The 27,880-nt window shown below is 45.6% G+C and overlaps 1 protein-coding gene and 1 pseudogene across 6 annotated transcripts in view; one reads left to right on the top strand and one right to left on the bottom strand.

The window, feature by feature from the left end:
* Positions 1-27,880, top strand: part of DLG2 (discs large MAGUK scaffold protein 2) — a 1,048,787-nt gene that overhangs the window by 883,356 nt on the left and 137,551 nt on the right. For all 6 annotated transcript variants that reach the window (XM_066618862.1, XM_066618867.1, XM_066618866.1 and 3 more), the window contains one exon: positions 4,707-4,809. In XM_066618862.1, the coding sequence (XP_066474959.1) occupies positions 4,707-4,809 (103 nt within the window). The remainder of the gene's footprint in view (positions 1-4,706; positions 4,810-27,880) is intronic.
* Positions 2,597-2,713, bottom strand: LOC136646225 (5S ribosomal RNA; annotated as a pseudogene).

Genomic DNA, 27,880 nt, shown 5'->3' with positions numbered 1-27,880 from the left:
CTCCCCCAACCCAAAATGCCACAACCCGTCCTGTTGCTGCACTACTTGGCACTTAAAACTTACCAGTGTCGTCAGCCAGTAATGTGGATTTGGCACCAGCAGGGACACCTCAGGCCTTCCTGCCTGGTGCTGCCTACTCACTCACAAGTCATAGTTTGCAACGCATTTGTGATGACTAGTACCAAATCAGCAGCTGCTACACCTGTACAGCAATGCAATTGAACTGGGCCATCAGATTGATTGTTCAGAGGGCATCTTTCCCAGCCCTGTCTGGAGATATCAAGCTGGAGACTTCTTTTTGCAAAGCATGTTCTCTACCACTGAGCCATGGCCCTTCTCTAGCCCTGATGGTATCTTGTGTCTGCCCAATGTTTTATTCTCCCCCAGAACCTATTTTAGACAAATTTTTCCTCCCTGGCCCTGATCCCATATGAGCTGCTAATATCCCAGTTAGCTTTAGGAGGTCTAAAGAAGAAATGTAGCAAGTGTCAAAGTTCAGAGTAGATCCCACTGTCCCAGAGGCACCTGCAGCATCTTTCTGCTTCTCCATTAGATTTCATATCCAGTGTAGACATTCTGAATTACCATTCCTGCCAAGACTGTCAGGTGGAATTGTGCTGCCTCTGATCAGTTGATGTGTTCCTCCCCTCGCTTCTCACTTTCTGTTGTCACATTTGGGGTAAAGTGCCACAAAGATAAAAATGAGATTTATCACTGAAAGCTGTAACCATCAGAGAGAGCCAGTGGCATCCTGAAATGTGCTCGTTTGTCTCATCTGCCCTGGGCAGGATTTGTGTGTATGCTCTAGATGTGCTCTAATTGGCATTATCTGCCCTGATGGCCACTGTGTCTTCTGATTTTCCTTGTAATTTAAACAATGACCATAATGCCCACACAGCATGAAGGCTCAGCCAGGCCATCCATGAAAATAAGTTTATCTGAGAGAGGCTTTCAGTAATTCAGGCTCAATCGATGTGTTGCAAAGTGCTCTGTTTCCTTTCCTCCGTGTTTTGCATGGTGTTTTTTTAAGCGGGTAGCTAGTTAATGCAGGGTGGGTGATAAGAATGTGCTTAACCCTTCTTCCTTTGGTCATTGTTTAATGCCAAGTCACCTTCCCCAAAGTGCTTTTTAATCTGCAGGGGAAAAGACTGTCGGACCCACATATGAGCAGAATGATATGACTCCCTCTTGACTTGGCCAGGCTGTTATATCCTCTCATCCCTGTAGCTTCTCTGTATTTGTTGTGGCAAACAAATAGCAGGCCCCAATTGTCATCTCCCTGCTCCTGGCCCCTGCCCAGTTATACCCCCCACTCCCTCCCAGTGGTGGTGCAGGATGTGCACTGTTGTGGAGTGTAGGAGGTTCCAGCAGAGCAATATAAACGGCTGCGCAACAGAAACTGGTGTGCTCCTTGGGGCATTTGGTGGGCCGCTGTGAGATACAGGAAGCTGGACTAGATGGGCCTATAGCCTGATCCAGTGGGGCTGTTCTTATGTAAACTTAAAGCTGATGATCAAGACTGTCCCACAGGAGGCACGATCGCTGCAAATAACCACTCCAAAGAGAAGTCTGGGTTCCACCACCAAGATATATTTACAGGAGATATTTACAGCAACATAGCAGACAGCAACGCTGGTCAGACAGACAGCAACACACGTCTAGCTCCTCAATCCCTATGCCCCAGGAGTGTTTGTCTGCAGGCCTACTTTATACATAAGGCCACGCCCAAACTCAGGTGCACAGGGTTTGCACTTAGTATCACCTGCCACTTACATACATGGAGCACATCAGAATTAAACACCAACAGGCTGCATCAGGTACAGTGCCTGTAACTTTTCTCCTGTGCACAAGACCTGAGGGATTTCTAAGGTTCCAGACCTCAACCGGGTGACACACATGGGGCTGTGTGTGTGTGTGACACAACTACTGGCCAAAATTTTTAAAATCTTGGTATTTTCAAAGAATACCATCATGTTATATATCATTTGATGCAAAATTTCATGCAGAATGCAGTGAAACAAGCCACTTTGAAATATCTCTATTATGTCATAGGTTATAGCCAAAAATCCAGTGGGAGCAAGTCAGTGGTGCATCACCACTCCCGCCGCCCAGGGTATTGACCTGCCCACCGTATGGGATGAGGTCCATCAAGGGGGTTATGTGCTGGCCTCTGCCCCAGGTGACAAAACCTCTAGTGACACCACTGCTCCCTACCCCTATCTACCCACAGTCCACCCCCACCACTGACCTACTGGCACCAGGGGTGCCAAGCAGGCTGCCAACCATGCAGTGAGCACTTCTGGCCATTTCTGGGAACAGTCCAGTCATGTGCTATATGGTGTGGCATTTTGGCTGCACTGCCGGAACACTCGTTCTGTCAGCTCATCCTGATCGTAGGACTGGGAGAGCTGGTGGCTAAACTGCATGGGTCCTACCTTATGTATGCTTGCATGCCTTTTCATGGTTTTCAGGGGCATCTTTTGGTAGCATGTTGAAGGTGCCCTGGGCTCAGTGCCAATTGGAAACAGAGAGACTGTTCAGAAGAGTCAGTCTCTACAATGGTTGGCAACCTTCAGTCTCGAAAGACTATGGTATAAGCCTACAGCACCTGGTATTCCCAGGCAGTCTCCCATCCAAGTACTAACCAGGCCTGACCCTGCTTAGCTTCTGAGCTCAGACGAGACCAGGCATGTGCAGGGTAACAGTTGCTGCCCAGTCTCTACAGCTGATTCCCATAACCAGAGTTGGCTTTGGAGATTTGCCAGAATCAAGGCCTGGAAGTTTTCTAGAGCCGTGCTAGAGGGAGATTAGGCATTATTGTCAAGGACGAGTGCTATAGATATATATTCTTATAATCTGTACTGTATTTTTGCTGCTGTTGCTACTGTCTTGAGCTTAACCGAAGAGGACAGTTGAGTAATTTCATGCATAAATGTGTAAGAACTACAGCAATGCCCTGAAGGGAAAGATCTTTTAAAAACCAAAAGTGCCGATTGGGCATGCATCTTTCACCTTTTCAAGGCGGATGAACAAGGGAAGAATTAAGAGGCAGTGAGGCATCTAAGTGTAAGTATAGTAGTTGCATAATATACTCAGGGCTGTTTATACTCTCTGCTAAAAATAGATACACATTCTGCACCCAAATTCTGTGCAAAGAGAAGCTGAGATCTGGGTTAGTTATGCGATGAATTTGTTTCTAGAGTTGAACAATACGTTCTGTTTCTCCTTACCATTGGAAGAGCCAAAAAAAAGGATGTGGGTGTCAGGGCCCCCAGAACTGCAAGTGGTTGAATGGAAGGCCCAGAGGTGAGTCCAGCCCAGGCCAGTCAAGGTCCTGCCGTACCCCTGCTCGAGGGCAGAGCCAGTTAGGTAGACAGGTTAGACACCACTAGACACTAGACACTAGAGACACTAGACAGTTAGAGCCCCTGCAGGAGGGCAAAGCCAGTTAGGTAGACAGGTGTGGATTTTGTCCAGTGCCGCTGAGGCCAAATGAGCAGACACTGAAAGGTGGAAGGCTTTGAAAGTTCTTTATTGGTCAACAACAAGACATGTCCGTGACCTTTGAGAGCCTGCACACTCAAATTCAAAGGCATCTTTCAAAAGGGTGGGAACCTCTTTTATACATTTCAGTTGTCATTCAAAACACAGTCCCCTAAAAAGGGTGTTAACCTTCCCTGGTAACTTTCTGCTGACCTTCTCATGCACTCGGCGCCCACCCCTCTTCATTGTCCTTCTCATGGCTCCTTCTCCCCCACCTTCCAACAGGGAAGTAGTCTGGTTTCGGTCTGCCTGTTGAACATGTCCTGCTATTTCTGTTTTTAGCTATGATGATGCTATTGTCTGCAGTTTTCAGCAAACTATTGCTATTGTCAGCAAAGGGTCTTTTAATAATAAAATTTGCAAGAAAGCAAGTCTGGAGCATCTCCCCTAAGTTCATACTTGGCCTGTCTTTATTCTGCACCACCCCCCCCTTTCTATGTCCTGCATTGATGGCTGTTACAGGTTGCTTTTAGGAAAGAAAGGGGTCCAAGACAGGTAATTAGGTAACAGTCCAAAGCAGCAAACAGAAGGGCCAGACATAGACAAACAGTTGTAGACATGCAGAAGGTCAGTTTCCAAAAGGTGGCAGAACAGCGCAAAAGAAGGCAAGTGGAGGCAAGACACAGGAATGTGAATGGGAGTCTGGGAGACGCTTCTGAGTTCTGAGGCTCTGTTTCTAGGGCAGCTGTCTGTAGTAACGAATTGTCTGTTGTTGTTCCTCCACCAGATCTACCAGTGGAAGAAAGATGGGCAGACAATTTGTTACTACAGACAGATGCCCTAAAAACAGAGCAGCAGAACTCAGAAAAGTTTTTCAGTAATTCTTAATTCTGTGCTCCGAACATGGGTGGCACACCTGCAGACCTTTTGTGGCATACCAATGTGCTGCTGCACACCAGTGGAAAATTGCTAGGCTCGAACCTTGGAATCATGCACACCACCCCATCTGAGGTTTGAAGCGGTACAGTTCAGACACAGGTGCTCCTCTTGAGTGAGAACTACAGAACCATTCTGAATAATCTCAGTCTACCTTGACAGTTCTTCATTAGTTATGTGCTTTTTAAATGACTTAATGCCCTAAAAATAAGACAAACATCCTAAAATAAGTGTCCCTCTGAGTTAAGTGTGCTCATTTTGTTTTGGTCTCTCCCTCTTCCTTGCAGGTGAATGGAATTGATCTCCGTGGTGCTACCCATGAACAAGCTGCTGCAGCACTGAAAGGAGCAGGCCAGACTGTGACAATTATAGCACAATACCAGCCAGAAGGTAGGCAAACTGTGATACAAAAAGCTCTTGGTGACCTTGAACCTGATGTGACGTTGAACCTGATGTGCGTGAACATCTTTAAAAAAAAAATTTTTTTTTAAAATGAGATTGGAAGATTTTTCCTCCAAGTTATAATTCTTCATTGTTTATATTGCTGTATAACTTTTAAAAGCTTTTGGGTGCAATCCTACCCCCCTATGTCAGTACTTTCCAGCACTGGCATAGCTGTGCCAATGGGACGTGTGCTGCATCCTGCAGTTGGGTGTTACTCACGGAGGCCTCCTCAAAGTAAGGGAATGTTTGTTCCCTTACCTCAGAGCTGCATTGCCCTTATGTCAGTGCTGGAAAGCACTGACATAAGGAGTTAGGATTGTGCCCTTTATGACTTACTTCAGGCCTTTTAAATCACATGGAGCTCCAGTAATCCTAGCCAATCAGGGATCACATACCACAAGACACTATTGCCCAGTGGTTCCCAAACATTTTAGCACCAGGACCCACTTTTTAAAACAGCACTCTATTAGGGCCCACCTAGCTTTACCAGACTAGAAATTATTTATTTGTTTATGTAATAATAACCCGAAAAAGGCCCTCAAACTTTATCTTTCTAAATTTAAACAAGCTTGCAAACTACAGGAGCTGCACACTTTGCAGGGCAAATAGCAGTATTACAGTATCTAATTACAGTATTACAGTATCTAATTTTTCAATAGCCTCAGGGCTTGAGGCAATTAGTTATCTGATCTTTCTATCACTCTTTGGAGACCCACCAACATCAGGTTTTGACCCACCAGTGGGAACCACTGCTGTAGCCAATTGGATTTAGGTATGTTCTGACACAAGCAAGAACAAATGAAGTCCACTCAAGAGGAAGGGAAACAGGCTTTGCGTTCTGATTGCATGGGTGATCAAGGCAATCAGAGATCTTGCTAAAAATTAAAGCTTTCCAGCCTTTCCAATGATCCCTGAAAGATTATGCAAAGACAGCAGCTTTCAAGCCTGATGAACATTTTGGTGAAATTGGCCCCCACACTTTTGACTAAACCTAAGGTAATCACAGTGTGTGCTATGACAGAATCATCCTATGCATTATGTCATCCTCACGGTTGTTTAATTCATATTGTATTGTATTGTATTGGCAACCTTCAGTCTCGAAAGACTCTGGTATCGCGCTCTGAAAGGTGGTTTTGGCACAGCGTCTAGTGTGGCTGAAAAGGCCAATTCGGGAGTGACAATCCCTTCCACACCGGGAGCAAGTGCAGTCTGTCCCTGGTCTGTCTCCCTGGCTATGGGCCTTCCTTCTTTGCCTCTTAGCCTCAGACTGTTGGCCAAGTGTCTCTTCAAACTGGGAAAGGCCATGCTGCACAGCCTGCCTCCAAGTGGGCCCCTCAGAGGCCAGGGTTTCCCACTTGTTGAGGTCCACTCCTAAGGCCTTCAGATCCCTCTTGCAGATGTCCTTGTATCGCAGCTGTGGTCTACCTGTAGGGCGCTTTCCTTGCACGAGTTCTCCATAGAGGAGATCCTTTGGGATCCGGCCATCATCCATTCTCACGACATGACCAAGCCAACGCAGGCGTCTCTGTTTCAGCAGTGAATACATGCTAGGGATTCCAGCACGTTCCAGGACTGTGTTGTTTGGAACTTTGTCCTGCCAGGTGATGCCGAGGATGCGTCGGAGGCAGCGCATGTGGAAAGCGCTCAGTTTCCTCATTTATATCCCGTCTTTCCAATATGTAAAAATGGTGCTCAGTGTGACTGTGGTTGATGAGACATGATGGCAGGACAATTTATAGTGCAGTGATGTCAGTTCATTTTTCCAGTTCTCTTGGCGCTTACTGAAAAGTTTTTTGTTCTTTGAAGGATGGGTTCATCATCGAAATATTAGAAATAAACTAGTACTGCAACGTTGGAAAGAAATTTACCTCCACCAATTGAGACTTGGGTGGAGTGAAGAGACTTGGGGCACAATCCTAACCAGGTCTACTCAGAAGAAAGTCCTATTTTGTTCAATGGGGCTTCCTCATGTAGATAGCAGACTGGTGGCCAATAGCAGCAGCAGCACCAGTGCCAATATCCTATACCCCCAGCTTGACACAGCCTTTGGACCCACTCAGATTCATTTATTTATATAGTGCCTTTCTCGAAGACTCAAGGCGGTTTACATTTGCAGGTTGAATATAAACCCCATTTTTCAATGGGGTTTTTACAAGTATTATTCCTAGAGGTGTTTGTTTCTGGTGAGTAAGCTAGGTTTACATCCTAAGTCTTACTGGATACAATGGGCTTCCATCTGAGTAAGGTAATAACACCATTTTCAAACACCTCTAATTATTCCATGAGAAAATCACATAGAATCTCCATTTCTCCAGATGTTTCCCTTCATAGGGCAGTCATCTGACCCGGTGCATGTCCAACGTTTGTTCACCCATTTGGGATGTGGTGGAATAGGCCATTGCCCAGTTCCTACTAGCCCTTTGGATGCAGCAGAAGCTGTTCCAGCATTGCTACACACTCTGAGCCAGTCCAAGTTAGGATTGGGCTGTCACATCATTTTGCTTACGGCCCATGCACTGAGGTCATCTGTGGAGACCCATATTTCCTCAGAAGTGGAGGGTAGTAGCCCAAGTCTAGGCTTTCCTGTTGTGTTGCTGAATATGGAACACTTGCTCATTTTGTTCCTTCTTTTTCATTTTTGTAGCAGCCATGTGAAAAACGTTTTGTTTCAGAGGGTGGTTTTTGTGTTAACTGCTGGTTGTTGCGTTGGTTCCTTTAGTTCTTCTGTTTTTAAGCTGTTTTGTTGGTTTTTTTTTTAAATCTTGGTATTTTTGAATAATACCATCATGTACATCATGCAATGGTGTAATTTCATGCAGAATGCAATGAAACAAACCACGTTTAAATATCTCTATGCTGCGAAATGTTACAGGCAAAAAACCAGCAGGGGTGGGTTGATGGTGCTTCACCATCTCCGTCACCCGGGGCATTGCCCCACCTACTGCACAGGAGTTAGTCCATCATGGGGGTGACACACTGTCCTCCCACACCAGGTGACGCAAATCCTAGTGGCGCCACTGTGTGCAATAGCATCATCACATTGGAAATTCAGTCTGCAATGAGACCAGCAGAAATACCATCAAAAAATTGCACGTCGCCTAGGCAGGGGAAGCACCCCCCAAAAAACTGCATTGCCCATGTGGCATGGTTGAGAAGGAGCAGAAAGTGCAGGGAACATGCACACCCTCTTTTTGTGGAGCAGACAATCGTCTGAAGCTGCCCTGAGTCTTGTGGCTTGCAACAAACCCTGTGCTGCAGTGCAGTGCCTCTGCAGCACTTCCAGCCCAGCAACAGCTCTTGGAAACCAACCCCATTTAATCAGGTTTCCCCAGCTATAAATCTTTCAAGCCCGCCAATTAGCACCCGATTTTTAACAGCCTGTGAATGAAAGAACTTCATTAATTTCCATCTGTGATTAGAGAGAGCAACTGACAAACAAAGTTGTTAGGCTCAGAAAGTTTCGTCATTCTCATTTATTTATTTGCTTTGCTCCCTTGCAGTTGTGCGTGCCTGTTCCTTCTTGCTTTCTCCTTGTCTCAGCCAGTGGTGTAGCTAGAGGGGGTGCAAAGCACTAGGTTTTTCAGGGAGCCACACTGAAGCATGCAAGCGGCCCCTCTCCCTCCCCTTCAGAGCCGTTCCTGGTAACGGGAGCAAAACGGGCACATTCACTGTGGTGAGGCTCCCTGCAAAACTCAGTGCTTTGCACCCCCTCTAGCTACTCCACTGGTCTCAGCGCTGGAATCTAGAGGTAGCAGCTGTGTCTACTAAATAAACATCCGCACTTTTTGGCAGGGGGGAGGTATCCTGAAGGCAGAGCTGTCCCAGCAAGTAAAGCTTCACCTCTGGTGGGTATTAGTGACAGCTAGTGGTGATAAGGAATTAAAGAAGCTCGAAGACAGGGAATTGGATAATTCAAGCTTGAAGTTTCCATTCCTTATACTTCTTTCATACTCATCTGCACACCGACCTGTTGGAGTTCTTACTCCTTCCCGGACCTGAACTGGGCACTGTCTTCAGCCATCTTCAAATGTTTCCTCTTCATGGAGTGCGAATGCATGAGGGAGCCCCACCATCCTGCCGCTTCACCCAACACCCAAATTTGAAACGTTCAAAATTATTCAGGGGATGAATAGAGCAGATAGAGGGATGTTCTTTTCCCTCTCACACAGCACCAGAACCAGGGGATATCCATTAAAATTGAGTGTCACCAGAGTTAGAACAAAGAAATTTTTTTTAACCCGGCATGTAATTAGTCTGTGGAACTCCTTGCCACTGGATGGGGCAATGGCATCTGGCCTAGATGCCTTTAAAGGGGGATTGGACAGATTTCTAGAAGAAAAGTCCATCACATGTTATGAGCCATGATGCTCATTTCTTTACTCAGCGTGTGGTTGGTCTGTGGAACCCCTTGCCACAGGATGTGGTGACGGCATCTGACCTGGATGCCTTTAAAAGGGGATTGGACAAGTTTCTGGAGGAAAAATGCATTATGGGTTACAAGCCATGATGAGTATGTGCAACCTCCTGATTTTAGAAATGGGCTATGTCAGAATGCCAGATGCAAGGGAGGGCACCAGGATGAGGTCTCTTATTATCTGGTGTGCTCCCTGGGGCATTTGGTGGGCCGCTGTGAGATCCAGGAAGCTGGACTAGATGGGCCTATGGCCTGATCCAGCAGGGCCCCTTCGTATGTTGTTATGTTCACATGTGAGTGAGCCCTATGCCTTCTGTGCAGCATTTGCCCACAGAGACAAGAGCTGGAATGCTGGGAGAATTTCTTTCTGCATTTGCCACCTTAGAATACCTCTTGTTCTTGGGTTGCTGTTTTGATTTTTAGTATGTTTATCTGATATTGATTTTATATTTTATCTGCTTAAAAATCTATGCATGTAAGATCTTCACTCTTCTTTGCGCTGCGGTGGCAAAGAAGGCAAACTTCATGCTGGGGGACTTCTTTGGAATGGAATTCCAAAATTCTAATATTCTGGATAATTCTGATAATGGCTAATCATGCCATTAGCATGATAGTGTAAATCTGTAATAATCCCTATTAATCCTAACTCAGAGCTAAGAATTGCCTTTTTTTAACCAAAAGCCCCCATCAGTGTTGCTGCATCGCCGTGATGTGGCTTTAGAAGATTTCTGTGTTTAAAAACTGGCCAGTCACCAGCCATTGGGAGGAACTGAGAGTTTGCTCTCTAGTTTCATCTCCACCACCCTGAACATTGACATGGGTTCCAGTCGCCCTTTCTCCTTAACTCCGAATTTGAGGTGAGCATTGTCAGATGGGAATTTTAATCTGAGCCCTAATTAAAACAACATGCCCATTAATGGCACTCTATAGGTATGAATTACAAATATAAATAGTAACATTTTTCTACCCACCATTTTTTGAAACTAATCGAAGTGCAGGTTTTTGCAGGCACAGACTATTGCTATATACGCGTACCATTACAACAGGATTACTTTTTAAAGCAGTTTTAAATTGCTTTATAATATGAAGCCTCACTACGCTAGGCTTCTAGCAATTGAACCTCTAGCAATTGTAAATAAAACTGCAATTCCGAACAATATGTTTCCTTACTTATAAAATAATTCACAGCTGCAATAAAAATATATTAAAACTCTGGATATTAAAAAACTGCCGCAAAATTAACTATGATTATAACGACCCAATCTTAATGGGCCACTGAGCTACCAGAACGTGTTCTGGTGGTACAATGTACTGTATGGCTGTCGCAAAAGGTGATTCACTATATGGTGCTTCCTGGCCACTACTGCTAATGCCAGCAAGCCCAGTTCAGGTACGTTAGGACACTGGTATTCGGCGGGGGGGGGGGGGGATTCTAAGTTTCTCCAGGAGCCTGGCTGCTGTAAAGCAGCCTCTCTTCCTCACCTTCAGAGCAGTCATGGTTGCAAAAGCAAAAGCTTATGCAGCTCTGTTAGTTCTGAAGTGTCGCTTTATACCAGCAGCCAGGCTCCTGAAGTAACTTAGTGTTTTGCACACACACCCTCCCCATCTGGGAACACAGTGTGTTAGCACTGGGGATGGGCAAGAGGTAGGAATGGGCTTACTGCAGGCAAGGAATCAAATGTTCCTTTATGTCGAGGGGCCTTCTCAGCTCAAAACTCCCACGCAAGATGCAGCATATACCCTGTTGGTATATCAGGGCTGTAAGTGCTTCCTTAATGTTCAGTGTGTGCTTTGAGCTCCAATGGCACTTACATGACATTTATGTGACAGATGGAAGTCTGGAGAGAAGTTTTGCCATGGCCTTATCTCACCATAAATAGCTCCGAGTTTGTGTTAAATAGGCAAATGGTTTGGCACGAACTGTTGGGGTGCTTGTTCCAGTCTCCTGTGTTTTGGTTTACATTTTCTCCAGTAGCTTTAAAAATGATGGCTTAATAAGCTGAACTGCTGCTAAAAGTAGATTTATTCATTTTCTTCAGGAAATTTGATTTGCGGATTTGCTTTCTGCCCCTCCCCCCTCGGTGCAGGGCTGCCTTTTCTAGTTAAGTCCCATTGACTTTTCAGGCATCTTGAGTTTACTGGCTTAGACTGTGTTGTGTCCCATGTGTTCTTTCTCTTTGGTCCTCCTATCATTCAAAACTCAGGGTTGGGCTGGGTCATGTGTGTATAAGTGTTCCATTCCCACTAGCACTGAAATGTGTCTTGGATTCTCAATTTTATTCCTGAAACCAGGGAGCAGTAGTGCAGTGGCATAGCTAGAGGGGGTGCAAAGCACTAAGTTTTGCAGGGAACCTGATCACGGCGTGCAAGCGGCCACTCCCCTTTGAAGCCATTTCAGTAGCTACACTACTGCAAAAAAAGACCAGATCCATGACAGTGTTTGCTGAAGCAGCAGTTGAGCATTCAAAATTGGAGCACAAGTCTAGGAGGTAGGCAAGGTGAGTTGTTGCACCAGCAACAGCCAGGCAGCAAAGTAAGTGTTTTATAGCTGCCCCCTGCTTCTCCATTCATTGCTGGAGCCTCAGTGGTCTCTAATATGCAGCAGACACAGGTTTATGATATCTCCTCCTGCTCAAAGCTCAGAGACCAAAGGCCTCCTGCTGCTAGTCATTGAGTTAACTCATCACTGTCTCTGCTCCTGGGATCCCAGGATGCCCATGGAAAGCTCCCTTATACTGAACCAGGCGTTTGGTCAATTTAGGTTCATGCTTGCTTACATTTCCTGGCAGCAGCAATCCAAGATTTCAGGTAGGGGTCTTTCCCAGCGCTACCTGGATATGGCAGGGGTTGAACCTGGAGCCTTCTGCCATCATTCTCTACCACTGAGCTACACCCTCATCCCTGATCAAGACGATTATGTTGGCTCTGAGTCTGGGGATATCACAGGAGCACCTCATGGGGGTGGGGTGGAATCAGATCTAGATGCATGATTCATCCCTGAGTTTGTGAAGGATGAATGGATTTTGGATTCGGGTTGGGGGGAACTGAGTTCATTGTTTTCATTATTTCCCAGGGACTGCCTCTGTAGTTCCAAACTCCAGTTAGTATGCAACTTGGAAAGCATGGAACCCTACCCACCCAACTTCTCAAAAATTAATTTCCCCATGCTCACTTTTAGGAAATGGCATGCAACATGGTCTTTTGATGTTTACCAGTTGAAGCAGGCTCCTGGTTCTCTTTCATTTGTTGCAAGAGTTTCGAAAAGGTTTACTAAAGAGTTATGTTGGGCAGGGGCTATTGCAGTTGCCCTGCAGCTTTCTGTTGGCACATCTATAGCAATGCCTAAGGCACAAGAAAAGCATAGAAAATAAACATATTTATCTCTGAGCTAAATTTAAAAATAGAGGAGAGAATTGCATCTTAAAAGAGCCTTTTGTATTGTGTTGCAAGCTCCTAGTGAGGCTTTTAAAGGAAATCCTTCCACCCAAAGTCAAATCTGTTCATGAGTGAAGGGGACTTTTTTTTGGTGCACCTGGATGCACCTTTGTGCATACCTGTGAAGAGCCACTTGGTTGTCTCTGAGAGTCAAGGTCAGTGGTGTAGCTAGAGGGGTTGCAAAATGTACACCTCTGTTTTGCTCTCTCCCACACCTGGAATGGCTCCGAAGGGGAGTGGCTGCTTTCACATTGCAATGAGGCTCCCTGCAAAAGTTAATGCTTTGCACCCCCTCTAGCTACACTGCTGGTCAAGGTTCTCCTCCAGAAGACCATACAAGAAAACATTTAAAAACTTAGGCTGCAATCTTAACCACACTTTCCTGAGAGTAAGCCCCATTGAACAAAATAGGACTTACTTCTGAGCAGACCTGGTTAGGATTGTGCCCTTAGACAATTAAAATGTTTGAGAAACTGTAACTTTCAGCCCAATCCTATCCCCCACCACCAGTGATGATGAAGTCATGCCAGAAAGGTGCACACTGCATTCTGTGGGCAGGGGGCGATCACAAGGATAAACATTTTGCACTTATCTCCTAATGCGTGGTGATCACCAGAATAATTTATCATGAATATTCATTTTCCAAACGTATTTTTGTATGCTGATTTTTAGACATAACTCATTCCTCCAAAAACCCTTCAATCTCAGAGAACACAAGTTCCTTTCTGGAGCCTTCTCACCAGCATTGCTTACTCTCACAATTAATTATTGAACTTGCTGGGCCACATTTCACTGACCCTGGCAAGAATGGGTCCTTGTGAATGTCAGGATGCTTGGAAGGTGCTGTCAGCTTGAATGGCATATGCTATAACCCCATCAGAGGGGACCAAGGGATTCTTTTCCAGCCATCTGGATGTCAAAGGATGTTGTGAAACAAAAGAGTGTAAGCATTGCGTGATCATCTGTCTTGCTTTTTGGAGCGGAAGGAGACATTGTCTTCCCCTGCAAACACCCTGAGAATAGGGTTTTACTTGAAAATGCTGACACTCTCCGAACTGTGAAGGTTTTGCTGCCTAAATCTCCACTCGGCTGTCTACAAACACTGAGAGTGCCTTGTTCACACTGTTTCCCCTCTGTACACTGGTGTCAGAAACCAGCTGAGCTGAAAGGTGTCTGGAGATGTTTTGTTGCCTCAGATCTGAGGCTTTGGGGGAAGGCTTCACTCCCACCATTTTTTCAGCTGTTTTTGCAGCTGGTGCTGGTGCCTCTTTCTGTCATTGTGAGGTGGTGACAGCAGGTATGTTCTCTGCTGTTACGGTTCCTGTAAAAAGTACATGTATCTGTTGGCAACCTTCAGTCTCAAAAGACTCTGGTATCGCACTCTGAATGGTGGTTCTGGAACAGCGTCTAGTGTGGCTGAAAAGGCCAATTCAGGAGTGACAATCCCTTCCACACCGGGAGCAAGTGCAGTCTGTCCCTGGTCTGTCTCCCTGGCTATGGGCCTTCCTTCTTTGCCTCTTTGCCTCAGACTGCTGGCAAAGTGTCTCTTCAAACTGGGAAAGGCCATGCTGCACAGCCTGCCTCCAAGCGGGCCGCTCAGAGGCCAGGGTTTCCCACTTGTTGAGGTCCATCCCTAAGGCCTTCAGATCCCTCTTGCAGATGTCCTTGTATCGCAGCTGTGGTCTACCTGTAGGGCGCTTTCCTTGCACGAGTTCTCCATAGAGGAGATCCTTTGGGATCTGGCCATCATCCATTCTCACGACATGACCGAGCCAACGCAGGTGTCTCTGTTTCAGCAGTGCATACATGCTAGGGATTCCAGCACGTTCCAGGACTGTGTTGTTTGGAACTTTGTCCTGCCAGGTGATGCCGAGAATGCGTCGGAGGCATGTATCACACAGGTGCATTCATGAGAGAGCCGTCGTGGAATCCAGTGACATAGCTAGAGGGGGTGCAAAGCACTAAGTTTTGCAGGTGCCTGAATGTGCCGTGCAAGCAGCCCCTTCCCTTTGGAGCCATTCTGGGTGGTGGGAAACGCCTCTGTTTTGCTCCCCCCTCCGGGAATGGCTCCGAAGGGGAGGGGGAGGGGCTGCTTGCATGGCATGCTCAGGTGCCTGCAAAACTTAGTGCTTTGCTCCCCATCTAGCTGCCCCACTGGTGGAATCTTTTGCACCCGTACCTGCACTGCAGCCCCCTGACGAGTGTTGTCTCAGAGACAAACTCGGGTTTGCTCTGTGTGCTGTCTGAGTTTGCTGTTAGTCGTGCTGACTGTATGGAATCTGTGCTGCTGCAGATCGCTTGCTGGGTGGAAGGGCTGGGCTGAACTCTTGAAAATCCGAGGAAAAAAAAAATGAAATGAGACTTTTGAACACTTGAAAATCTGAATTGGGTCTGAATTTGGGGGCGCAAAACAGGAGGCCAGACTGCATCCCCTCTTTTGCACTGTCAAGAAGAGTTAATTGTTTTTCTATTTTCTCCCTCCCTCCCTCACTCATATGGGCAAGAAAAACACTACCTCAGCTGCAGAAGTCTAAATGAATTCCTAAAACATCCGCTCAAGCAGGAGCTTCCAGCTGGTTCAAACTCCACTTTTGTATGTGCTCCAGTGACTCTTGGGACAGCAAACATTTATGGAGGACCATGAAAGCAAACTGGAATCAGGCAACTTAAATGTTGTCACTGGGGTTTGAAAATCATTATTTTGGAAGGAACGTGTTTCTTTTTTTCCCCTTCTCTCTCACACACATGCACACACACCATTTACTTAGTGTTTTAGGTCACTTGGCTGGACAAGTCAGGAGTTGTGTTTTTTCTTCTTCAATTTTTAAAGAGTACCCAGAGAGTCTCTTTCACAACCTTACCTTGACATTATCGTTCCACTCCAATTATTCCTGTTGATATAATGTGTTGGTGAGGCAGTTGCGTGCTTCTATACCCCAGAGAGTGGGGGAGAGGAACATCATGTACAGAACTGTCCTGTTCCTCCAAATCCAATTTGTCAATCAGAATTGGCTGTGATTTGATCCCATTCATTTGTATAGCCCTTATTGCATGATTCCAGGTGTTCAAGAATTTGTAATTGTGAGACAAGGGATTGGACAGGAAAGTAAGAAACTTCTTTTTACTGAGGCCAGCTCAGTATTGACTGTCAGTTGCTCTCCAGGGTTTCCTGCAGGGATAGAGACTTGAACCTACAGCCTGTATGTACAAGTGCTCTAACACTGAGTTACAGCTCCTCAACAGAGTGGAATAGGCATTGTGACTTGATTAAAGGAAGTGGTGAATGAAGGTGAATAAACAATTATAGTATGGATGCCAAATTTTTCTTTCAAAAATTAGCATTTCCCAGGGCAGGTTTTGCATGCACTGAAGGACAAAACCAGATCAGAGATTAGTGGACTGAGTGGAGACAGAGTGAAATATTGACTAGATGAACCCTTGGTGTAACCAGCAGAACTCTACTTACTTCTAGACAAAGGGAAATATGTCTTTACCCAGCATGTAATTAACCTGTGGAACGCCTTGCCGCAGGATGTTGTGATGGCATCTGGCCTACGTGACTTTAAAACGGGATTGAACAGATTTATAGGGGAACTGTCCATCACATTTTACAAGCATGATGATTATATGCAACTTCTGGATTTTAGAGGTTGCCTATCTCTGACTGCCAGATGCAAGAGAATAGCAACAGGATACAGGAATCTTGCTGTCTTGTGTGCTTCCTGAGGCATCTGTTGGGCCACTGTGAGATACAGGAAACTGAACTAGATGGGGCCTGGGCCTGATCCAGCAGGGCTCTTCTTATGTTCTTATAGAAGTCTAGAGTGCAGTGGAAAACCAATAGTTAGCTGTTGATTAAACAGGCGGAATTTCTTAAAAGGCAGAGCAGTATTGCAATGTCATTTTTAAAGCTAGATATTTTTATTCCTTAACTTTGTCTACCAGGGTTTATTAGAGATCGGATTTAACATGTTCCAACTCTACTGTCTAAACATCATCCTTGTGTGCGCAAGCCTGAATCAAGTTATTTAACCAAGGGGATAAAATCAACCGTGGAGGCTGAAATGATTTGTCAGCAGATGGCAAATAACCGTATAATTTGGCTAGATTATGACCACTGGCAAAGAGATGGATTTGTAAATTTAATGAGCAGAATGTCTTCCAGCTTGCTTAATTGATTTGTGGTTACAGTAAACATCCTCAGTGCTACTGATAATGTTTGATAGGATCAGTTGCTTTGTGAAATCAGGATAGGAGACAGAAATTGGGCTTCATGAAGGGACTCTGTGTGTGTGTGTGTGTGTGTGTGTGTGTGTGTGAGAGAGAGAGAGAGAGAGAGAGAGAGAGAGAGAGAGATCTTTGTCTTTGTCTGTGTCCTTGTAACTCAGGCTGTACTAAAGCTGTATCTTGGTTGTACCACTTTAAACTGTGTATGGGGGCTCTCAGGATTGAATGCTCCCTGGACTAAAAAAACGCCTTTTACACAGAACATGAGGCATCGAGGAAAAGGGTTCCAGCCTAGCATGCTCTCTGATATGCTAGTTTCCTCTGGGTACAAATCAGATTGTGTCCTGCCCTGAGAGTTTATAAGAAACAGCCACCTATAAACTATCTGCATAAATAGCACAACTTACTTTTGGGTAAACCTGCAGCAAATTGGGCTGTCAGAATGCTTTGGTTTGGTTAGCGAAAGACAGTATCAAAGAGCAGCTGGGAAAGCTGAATGTTTTCAGGGGGAAACAGACACCTTGATTACAAAGTTCGTTGTTTTACAACCCTAGATAAAGTGACAATAATGTCTAAATATAGAGACATCTTCTCTCTTCTTGTTCTGTTTGATTCATTCTGCTGTTCATCAGCTACTCTGTGAGTGCCTCAAGTTACTGGTTTCTTTATCCTCATTAGTCAGTATAAAAGTAGACGAGATCAGGAAGAGCCATGCTAGGTTTTTTCCCCAATAATTTTTGTTCCAGTTGGTTAAAAACAACTGGATAGGGTAGAATTGAGGGGTTTGAATCAGGCCTGCAGAACTGATTGAGAAGGTTTAACCCTTCCCCCCATGGTCTTCCCAACTTAAATTATCAATGCTTCTCCAAAGCTTCTATTAGCTATATTGTGAGGCAGGTGCTCATACTGTATTCCCCCTCCATGGCTTACAGAAAGTGGAGAGGGGGATTTAAATCAGGGAAGCTACAAGGGGGGAAAGGTTATATTGGTCTGTGGAACTCTTTGCCACAGGATGTGGTGATAGCGACTGGCCTGGATGCCTTTAAAAGGGGATTGGACAAGTTTCTGGAGGAAAAATCCATTACGGGGTACAAGCCATGATGTGTATGTGCAACCTCCTGATTTTAGAAAGGGGCTATGTCAGATACAAGGGAGGGCACCAGGATGCAGGTCTCTTGTTATCTGGTGTGCTCCCTGGGGCATTTGGTGGGCCGCTGTGAGATACAGGAAGCTGGACTAGATGGGCCTGTGGCCAGATCCAGTGGGGCTGTTCTTATGTTCTTAACTACAATTCCCAGGAAGCCTTGCAGGTCTCTTGTTATCTGGTGTGCTCCCTGGGGCATTTGGTGGGCCGCTGTGAGATACAGGAAGCTGGACTAGATGGGCCTATGGCCTGATCCAGTGGGGCGGTTCTTATGTTCTTAAACTACAATTCCCAGGAGGCCTTGCAGGTCTCTTGTTATCTGGTGCGCTCCTTGGGGCATTTGGTGGGCCGCTGTGAGATACAGGAAGCTGGACTAGATGGGCCTATGGCCTGATCCAGTGGGGCGGTTCTTATGTTCTTAAACTACAATTCCCAGGAGGCCTTGCAGGTCTCTTGTTATCTGGTGCGCTCCTTGGGGCATTTGGTGGGCTGCTGTGAGATACAGGAAGCTGGACTAGATGGGCCTCTGGCCTGCTCCAGTGGGGCTGTTCTTATGTTCTTAAACTACAATTCCCAGGAGGCCGTGCAGGTCTCTTGTTATCTGGTGTGCTCCCTGGGGCATTTGGTGGGCCGCTGTGAGATACAGGAAGCTGGACTAGATGGGCCTATGGCCTGATCCAGTGGGGCTGTTCTTATGTTCTTATGTTCTTATATCCACTTCTCTTAGCATCATAGCCCTGATCCAAATTTCTGCCCCTCCCTCCCCTGCCAAATACCCATGTTAAAATGTATTTTTACAGGGTTAAAATGTCTCTCTTAATGAAAGAAAAAAGACACCAGGAGACAATAGAGTAGCCAGAGGAGGGGGTGGTGCTGTAAGTATTGCACTTGTTGTGTAAGCGGCCCCTCCCACTTGCTGTTGGAGCCATTGGCGCAGCAATGAAAATGTGCAGGCACTCGCTGAGCAACTCACTGAGCATCACCAGGTTTCTGTCGCGGCCCCAATAGCTATGATGGCGAGGTGGAGGGGGCACTTACATGGTGTGTTGCAACTCCTACAATACTTACCACACTGTACCCCGGCTATGCCACTGCCAGGAGATCCAGACACAGATCTTTCAAACGACTGATATGAAAGGAGAACGGAAATTATTAGGACATTGGCTCTGCAACCATTGTGCTTTTTATTGCAGCAGCAGCAACAACAGAAACGGCTTTCCAAGATCATTCCATAACCTCTATCCAGTCTTTTGTAATTTTATTAAATATGTGTCAAGAAATGATCTTGTGTGTAACTTTTCACTGCTGTTCCTCCCAGGAGCTAGTACTCCCATCATACTATCCCTGCATCTGAAGTTTCCCTATAGCCATCATGACGATTAAGAACCATTGACAGACTTCTCCTCTGTTAATTTGCTTTTTCAGGGCTGTTGTGTTTTTTTTTTTCCTGCATTGCATGTTTTGGAAGAACTATGAGCAGATGCTGTCTTCCAAGCATCTCCATGCAGATGGATGAAATTTATTTACAGTTTGGGGCACCTTTTTTCTGACAGCAGTTTAAGGTCTGAGATGTAAATCAACCCCATGAAGCTTCCTTTGCAGGAAAACCTTAACCGTAGGAAAATGGCAGGAGAGAAAATGCAGCAAGGCGTGGAATGCACCTGTCAAAATGGATTTGGTAAACCAGCCCTACTTTACTTATTTACCTACTTCTTTTTTATCCTGCTTTGCTCTCTGAAAGGCAGCCAAAGTGGCTTACAGAGCCATAAAATTCAGTTGGCAACTTTCAGTCTCTGAAGAGTATGGTATCGCGCTCTGAATGGTGGTTCTGAAACAGCGTCTAGTGTAGTTGAATAGGCCAATTCGGGATTGACAATCCCTTCCACACTAGGAGCAAGTGTAGTCTGTCCCTGGTCTGTCTCCCTGGCTATGGGCCTTCCTTCTTTGCCTCAGTCTGTTGGCCAAGTGTCTCTTCAAACTGGGAGAGGCCATGCTGCACAGCTTGGGATGCTTAGAAGCCAAGGTTTCCCACCTGTTGAGGTCCACTCCTAAGGCCTTCAGATCCCTCTTGCAGATGTCCTTGTATCGCAGCTGTGGTCTACCTGTAGGGCGCTTTCCCTGCACGGGTTGTCCATAGAGGAGATCCTTTGGAATCCGACCATCACCCAATCTCACGACATGACCAAGCCAACGCAGGCATCTCTGTATCACATTTCAAACACTGCAAGTCCTAAACCAGAAACATTAAAACCTCCTTAAAACATCACAAATAAAACACAAGCCGGCAGTCACCTCTTAATACAAGAAGAGAAGGGCAAAGTCTAAAAACATCTCCATAAAAACCCACATTGAAAATTTTTTGAGCCATTCTTTCTCCTCCTTGCTGTACCCTACTGGCTGTACCTGTTTTTTGCTGCATAATTGTTCATCCAGGGCTACTTCCTCAGTCTTCCCACTGAGGAAGAGGAAGACTGCCCTCATTCCTGATGAGAAATTAGAAGGTCACTGCAGTATAGTCAACTGAGGAAGGTCCACCCAGAGAAAGAATGAACATCAAGTAAGGCCATTGCCACCTATCAGAAATGCTCAACCCCTCTTCGACCAAACCACAGAAATCCTTCACAACAGGCTGTCCTCGCAAACTCTGGACAAAGGCAAGTGTCAGAGCTGAGGACAATTTGTGCTTTGTGAAAAGATTGGGAACAAAAGCGCCAGAGTATATATTATAGGGCACACTGTTCACTGCACCCTGAACACTGTTATTTGCTTTGTTCGCATCTCTGTCTTTTAGGCTTTGTGCGCAGTCAGGTGTATTCTCAGGTTGGTGCGCATGTTGGATACGCACCGTTATGCAACTGGCCTCTGTAATTGGCACTGTGCTGCAAGTCCTTTGGGCATCAGATGTGCAGTTGGCCCAAACCAATGGCACGTGGCACAGCACCTATGTTAGGACTCAGGGGGCCCCATGCTCAATTTTCCACTTTTAACTGCATGCCCTGTTTTCTTGGGGTTGTTCATCTTGTACTGGTGTCAGCACAGTCAGGACCCTCATTGTACAGAGGGGAACATGCCAGATTTTAGATCATGCATGAGGAAGAGTGCCCATTCGTCTGGTTTATGCCCTGGCTTCATAACTGTGCAAAGTGACTCTGATTTATCTGACCCAATCAGCATTCTTTGTACATCTGCCAGGTCTTCGTGATGTTTGTTTTCCCAGTAATGGATTGCAAATATTGTCCACACAGTGGCTTATTTCCCTGCTTTTCCACTCTGTTCTTTATTTGTTCTTTCTTATAAGCCTGTTTGTTTTGTTGGTATTTAATAATTCCTCTTTAACCATTTTAAATGCATCCACTTGGTATCCTTTATATATTCTTCAAGGCCTCTTTTTTTCTTCCTCTGCTGTTTGATGAACTTGCAGTATTCCACCTGAACTGCAAGGGAGATACAGGGCCCGATTCTGGGCCCGGTGCACCGGCTTACCACCGGCACACAGTGTCGCAAACATTCCATAAGGCATACTACAACACATACCACAGGTCCAGTACCAGAGCTAGCCCAGAGCAAGCCTGCACTGAACCAGCTCAGGTTCTGGGCTTGTGGTCCACCACTCAGCGTCTCACCCCGACTGCCGGGTGGCGTAGAGGTGAGTGGGGGGTCTCAGGGGAGACAGGGAGGAGGCATTTTGGGGTGGGGGGAGGCTGGGAGGCCAGGGAAAGTGCGGGGAGGAGGCATGGCAAGGGGAGGGAGCAGGGTGGGATTGAAGCTGGATCGGTGGAGTTCAGCTGTACCAGATTCTGAGCCCAGTGTCAGCCCTTGTCCCCAACACGGGACTCCTTGATCAAGAGCTGGCACAGAATTGAGTAACAATCAATCAATCAATCAACAGTATTTATATACCGCTTTTCAACTAAAAGTTCACAAAGCGGTTTACAGAGAAAAATCAAATAACATAAATGGCTCCCTGTCCCAAAAGGGCTCACAATCTAAAAAGATGCAAATCAATACCAGCAGACTGCCACTAGAACAGACAGTGCTGGGGTGAGGTGGGCCAATTACTCTCCCCCTGCTAAAAAAAGGAGCACCCACTTGAAAAAGTGCCTCTTACCCAATTAGCAGGGGTAATTGTGGGGCTACTTGCCTTGCTCGGGAGAAGGGGACGAAAGTCTGCTTCCCCCAAGGAGCTGCCACGGGCTGCCCAGTGTGCACTGGATACCATTTATGGTGCTGCTGCAGCCCCGCACACTGGGCAGCTCAGAACTGGGCTGGAGGTCTGTCCACATCACTGTGAAGGTGCAGCGCATGGTTGATGGTCATTATTTTCTTGGTCTTATGCTCTAATGTCTCTAGCTCTGCTTGTGTCCAGTCTATTATTCCTGCAGTGTATCTAATGACAGGTATAGCCCAGGTGTTTATGGCTTGTATGGTGTTCTCACTGTTAAGTTTGGACTTTTGAATTTTTTTGACTCTCCTGATGTATTCACTTTCAATTTTACTTTTAATTTCAGTGTGTTTGATGATTTTTTGAAATATGCCTAGATATTTAAAATGTTCTTTCTCATCCAAATGCCGTAAGGAGGCACCGAGCCTTGCGTCAGCCCAGCTGGGCTGACGCAAGGTTCTGGGGTGGGCGGGGAGGAGTCAGAAGCATTCTGGGGAGGGCAGGCGGTGGGTGGTCCCAGGGAAAAGCAGATGGGGAGCAGGAGGCAGAACTGGAACCCAGCAGTTATGCCAGATCCCAACACCCATTCCCAGGGAGTTTAGAGCGGCTTCAAGTCACTCTGCTCTCCTCAGAGTTGTGCCACCTGTGGAGGTTGCACAAGTCCAAGGAGACCCATAGGGATCAGGATGCCTTACCCAGAGGTAAGGGGAAAAGTTTTCCCTTACCTCTGACTGAGTCACTTTGGGCCCCTATCCTGTGCTGGATACAGCCCAAGCCTCTTGGCTTGCCTGTTCCAGTGCAGGATAGGATTGCGCCCTTAATAATTTAAACATGGTTGGCAGGCAGGTTATTGGTCTGTAATTATTTGGAACTGCACCTTTTGCAGGATCTTTCATTGTGAGGTTAGTTTTGCCAGTTATCAACCATTGTTCAATATTGCCTCCCTGCAAAATATGGTTAAACTGTTTTGCTAGGTACTGATGAAAACTTGTTAGCTGTTTAAGCCAAAAGCCAAAAGCCATGCAGTTCATCATCACCCGGTACAGTTCAATTTTTAATTTTCTTTACTCTTTTACTTATTAATTTCGGTCTTACTTTTAAATCTTGCATTTGTTGACTATATTTTTTGACTTTTTTTTATCCAGCCGGCTTTTTTGTTGTTATTTTGCCCAGAATTGCAGAGTTTCTTCTCTATTGGGTGTTTCTGTGTTTCTTATAGTTTCTCAATCTATGCATTGAGAAGCATTTTTGTTCGACTGGAACTGGAGATTCTGCCTATATTGCGCAATTCTGGCTTCGTATCTGCTAATTCTTTTGACACTGCCATTATTTGCTGTTTTACTGTGTCAAGTAATTCTGCAATTCTCCTTGAATCTAGATGGTATTTTTAGACCAGATACTGTTTGGTATTTTCCTTCTTATCTTTCTTATCTTTCATATCTTTCCATTTGCTAGCATCTGATCGAAGCCTGGCAATTTTATTTTCTCTTCTGAGGCATCTGGTGGGCCCCTGTGAGATATAGGAAGCTGGACTAGATGGGCCTTTGGCCTGATCCAGCAGGGCTCTTCTTATGTTTTATGTAATCGAGTCTTCCACTTAAGTGTGGTGCACTATCTTCTTTTTCTGCAGGCCTCTTGATCTTACATTTGAGCTCTTGTGTTGTTATTGTTGCTGCACTATACATGAGTTGTTTTATTACTTGCAAATTGTTAGTTATTAGTTCTGCAGGTGCAGTGTTTACATCTTTTTATGCTTGAACCAGATGCTTTTTTGCAACTGTTGTTGGAGCTGGAAGACATACCCTGGTGTTTGCTTCGTTCATATGTTCAGTTATTTTTTGTTTTAGTTCTTGTTGCTTTTTAGTTAAACGGCATTCAAGTTTTTGAGGTAAAGGAGAGGTTGCCTGATTTTGAATTTAAGATGGTTGAACACCATTGGCTTTCTCTGACGCCAACACCTCTTCGACCTGTCCCTGGGCACCTATCTTCCCTTGGTGTTAAATGTTCTTGCATTCCTTGAGCCTCTGTTATTCTTTGCAGTTCTTCCAGCTCAACTTCTATGAATACTTTATTCCTTGTTACAAATCTTCACTGATCTGCTAACCTTTGTTCTGTTATTTCGGTACCTGAATGTTTCCAAATTTGGTACATTCTTTTCAAATAACCTCTTCTGGCAGGGCTAGACTTGTAATATCATATCATTACTTCTTTGTTGGTGTTTTGTGTAAATTGTGTTAATTAAGCAATGTTTCTTCAAGTAGCCCTACAGTCTCCACTGCTTGTTGCTTAACTGAAGATCCTGAGTCCGGTAGCCTACTTATCACCAGGTGCCCAGGAACTCCAGCACCTGGCATGGTCCTTGTTGACCCGGGCAACAACCCAGTCAATATAGACTTTGTATTCATTTTTTGCACCGTACGAGGAATGGGTTTGGGACACATTTAGTCTGACTTCTCAGCAGAGGCCTGTCTGGTTTTGGTGGCCATGTCCAGCTTAGCCCCCTGCATCAATGAAGCACACAAGCCCCACCACCACTACAGGGTAGCATCTCATGGGAGGGTGATGATTCACCCAGCGTGTAATTAGTTTGTGGAACTCTTTGCCACAAGAAGTAGTTATGGCATCTTGCCTGGATGTCTTTAAGAGGGGATTGGACGAATATCTGGAGGAGAAGTTCATTACGGGTTACAAGTCATAGTAGGTATGTGCAAGCTCTTGGTTTTAGAGGCAAACTGCTTCTGATTGCCAGATGCAGGGGAGGGCACCAGGAAGCAGGTTGTGCCTGTTGTCTTGTGTGCTCCCTGGGGCATTTGGTGGGCCACTGTGAGATACAGGAAGCTGGACTAGATGGGCCTTTGGCCTGATCCAGCAGGGCTCTTCTTATGTTTTTATGTTCTTTTGACGTCTGAGAGTATTTGTATTCAACTAGTCAACAAAAAAGTTTCCTAAAGGTTTACATTAAAAAAGGAAAGAGAAAATAGCCTTGAGTATCTTTAGTCAATTAATTTGATTGGTTTGTTAAGAATGCTTTCCTTGGAAATAAAACCAAGGAGGCTTTTATAAAAAGTAAATGCAGTGAGCGTAAAGGGATAATGAGAAACCACTAACAGTCAAAGCAAAAATTTGCCATTGGGTGGAGCTGTCCCTTGGCTTTGCTCGATTCAGAACCACGGCCCTTGTTACAAATTAAGTGCTGTCTGAGGATCTGGCAATTTCAAGATGTTTAATGAATCTGACTTCAGAGTTATGAATAAGTAATATTTTTGGTCACTTCTGCATATTGTCCTTTCCTGAGAGGTCAGGTTTTGTCCATATGGATAACTTTTCCTTCTGAGCTTATTTTAACAGCAACATTCAAGGCAGAATTAGATCACCTGCATTTCCAGAGATGGTGGTGAATTTTTTAGGTGTAGGCATGCAACATTGCGCCCAGTGCCCAGTAAGAACATTCCTGTTGTTATCATAAATGATACCGTTGCCAGTGAGCCCGGTGGAGAGCTGCTCATAAGAACATAAGAACAGCTCCACTGGATCAGACCATAGGCCCATCTAGTCCAGCTTCCTGTATCTCACAGCGGCCCACCAAATGCCCCAAGGAGCACACCAGATAACAAGAGACCTCATTCTGGTGCCCTCCCTTGCATCTGGCATTCTGACATAGCCCATTTCTAAAATGAGGAGGTTGCACATACACATCATGGCTTGTACCCCGTAATGGATTTTTCCTCTAGAAACTTGTTCAATCCCCTTTTAAAGGCATCCAGGCCAGATGCCGTCACCACATCCTGTGGCAAGGGTTTCCACAGACCAACCACACGCTGAGGAAAGAAACATTTTCTTTTGTCTGTCCTAACCCTCCCAACACTCAATTTTAGTGAATGTCCCCTGGTTCTGGTGTTATGTGAGAGTGTAAAGAGCATCTCTCTATCCACTTTATCCTTTCCATGCATAATTTTGTATGTCTCAGTCATGTCCCCCCTTAGGCATCTCTTTTCCAGGCTGAAGAGGCCCAAACACTACTTTTGTACTTTATGTCATATGAGCAGAAAATGGAAGAGGAGATAAAGGATTGGAAGAGGTATCATCTCCCTCTAAGGAATCATAATGGCTAGAACCACGAGCTCCATGTGCGGGTCAGCAGGCCTATTAGTTGGAGCAGGCTTCCTGGGCAGTAAAAGGTTCTCAGGTTCTGGACTGACCCTGCTCCCAGTACTGACATAATGCTGTGTTCATAATTGTACAAGATAATGCTGTGTACATAATTGTACATAACGGTACAATTGTGCAAGAAGTTCCTATGGGGCTTTTATTGTTTTCTAATATGTCTTGAGTGACTATAGCCAAATATTAAAAAGATAATTTTTTCTGCCAACTCCATTTGGGAAGCTCAAGATTTTCACTGAAGGTGTCACTGTTAAAAACTGGTTAGGGCTTTTTTTTAAAAAAAAAAAACAACACACAACCATTTGCTCTCATAGGATCAGGCCTTACATCTGCCTTGGATAGCTTGATAAATGGAACAATTGAGGGGGGGCATTGGGATGTTGCCATGGTGATCAGTGTTGGATTTTTTTTACTGCAGATGGCCTTTGGGGGGGAATCAGTGATTGAGAGGCAAAACTGACAATCATGGGTAGCAGAGATGTAGGAGCTCACTTATGTATGGTTCCACAGTATGTAGTGTGCATTTAGGGCGCAATCCTATCCTGTGCTGGAACAGGCAAGCCAAGAGGCTTGCACTGTATTCAGCGCAGGATAGGGGCCGTAAGTGGCTCAGCCAGAGGCAAGGGGAAACATTTCCCCTTACCTTCGGGGAAGGGCCACTGGCCCCTGTGGGCCACCCCCTGTAGCTATAATCCTGCAAACACTGGGAAATAGCGGTTGCCTTTGTGACCTGCTTGTCAGCTTTTTGGAAGAAGCCAGGGGGCCATGCTGGAAATCAGATGCTGGGCTAGCAAAACTCTCTTTCGCTCCTTCCCGTGACATTTCCTTTGTAGTTAAGATGGGCTAGATCAGGGGTGCTCAATAGGTAGATCGCGATCTACTGGTAGATCGCGAGGCAAAATGAGTAGATCGCGGAGTGCCGACCCCCGCCTTCAGGTGCCTCTGGGAGGAAACGCTGGGAGTAAGGCCCATTGTACTCAATGGGGCTTACTCCCAGGTAAGTGTGGCTAGGATTGCAGCCTCACAGCCTAATCCTAGGCATGTCTACTCAGGAGTAAGTCCTGTTATATTCAGTGGGGCTCAAGGTACACCAACATACATTGTACACATAAATGTTATATGTTATGATGGTGCGAACATTGTAAAAAAAACTCTGGTAGATCTCCGGGCCTTGCTGGGTTTCAAAGTAGCTCTCGGGCCAAAAAAGTGTGAGCCCCCCTGGGCTAGATCATCCATACTGGCCTCCTAAGAAGAGCTCTGCTGGATCAGCTGAAAGGTACATCCAGTAAAGGTATATCTATGCCAGCAGTGTCTGTCCATCCCACAAGCTGGGAATGAAGACAACACTGGTTGTTCCCCAGCAACCGCTATTCCGAGTTCATTTAATGAATAGTTACAAGGTGAACTCCAGTGTGCTCATTGTAAGGGAAGCAGGTGCTATAAGGTGCCTCAGAAAATGCCCATCATTTCC

The sequence above is a fragment of the Tiliqua scincoides genome, chromosome 3 (assembly GCF_035046505.1).
Source record: "Tiliqua scincoides isolate rTilSci1 chromosome 3, rTilSci1.hap2, whole genome shotgun sequence".
Lineage (NCBI taxonomy): Eukaryota > Metazoa > Chordata > Lepidosauria > Squamata > Scincidae > Tiliqua > Tiliqua scincoides.
Note: the sequence above shows the minus strand (reverse complement) of the source record. Positions and strands in the feature narration are given on the sequence as shown.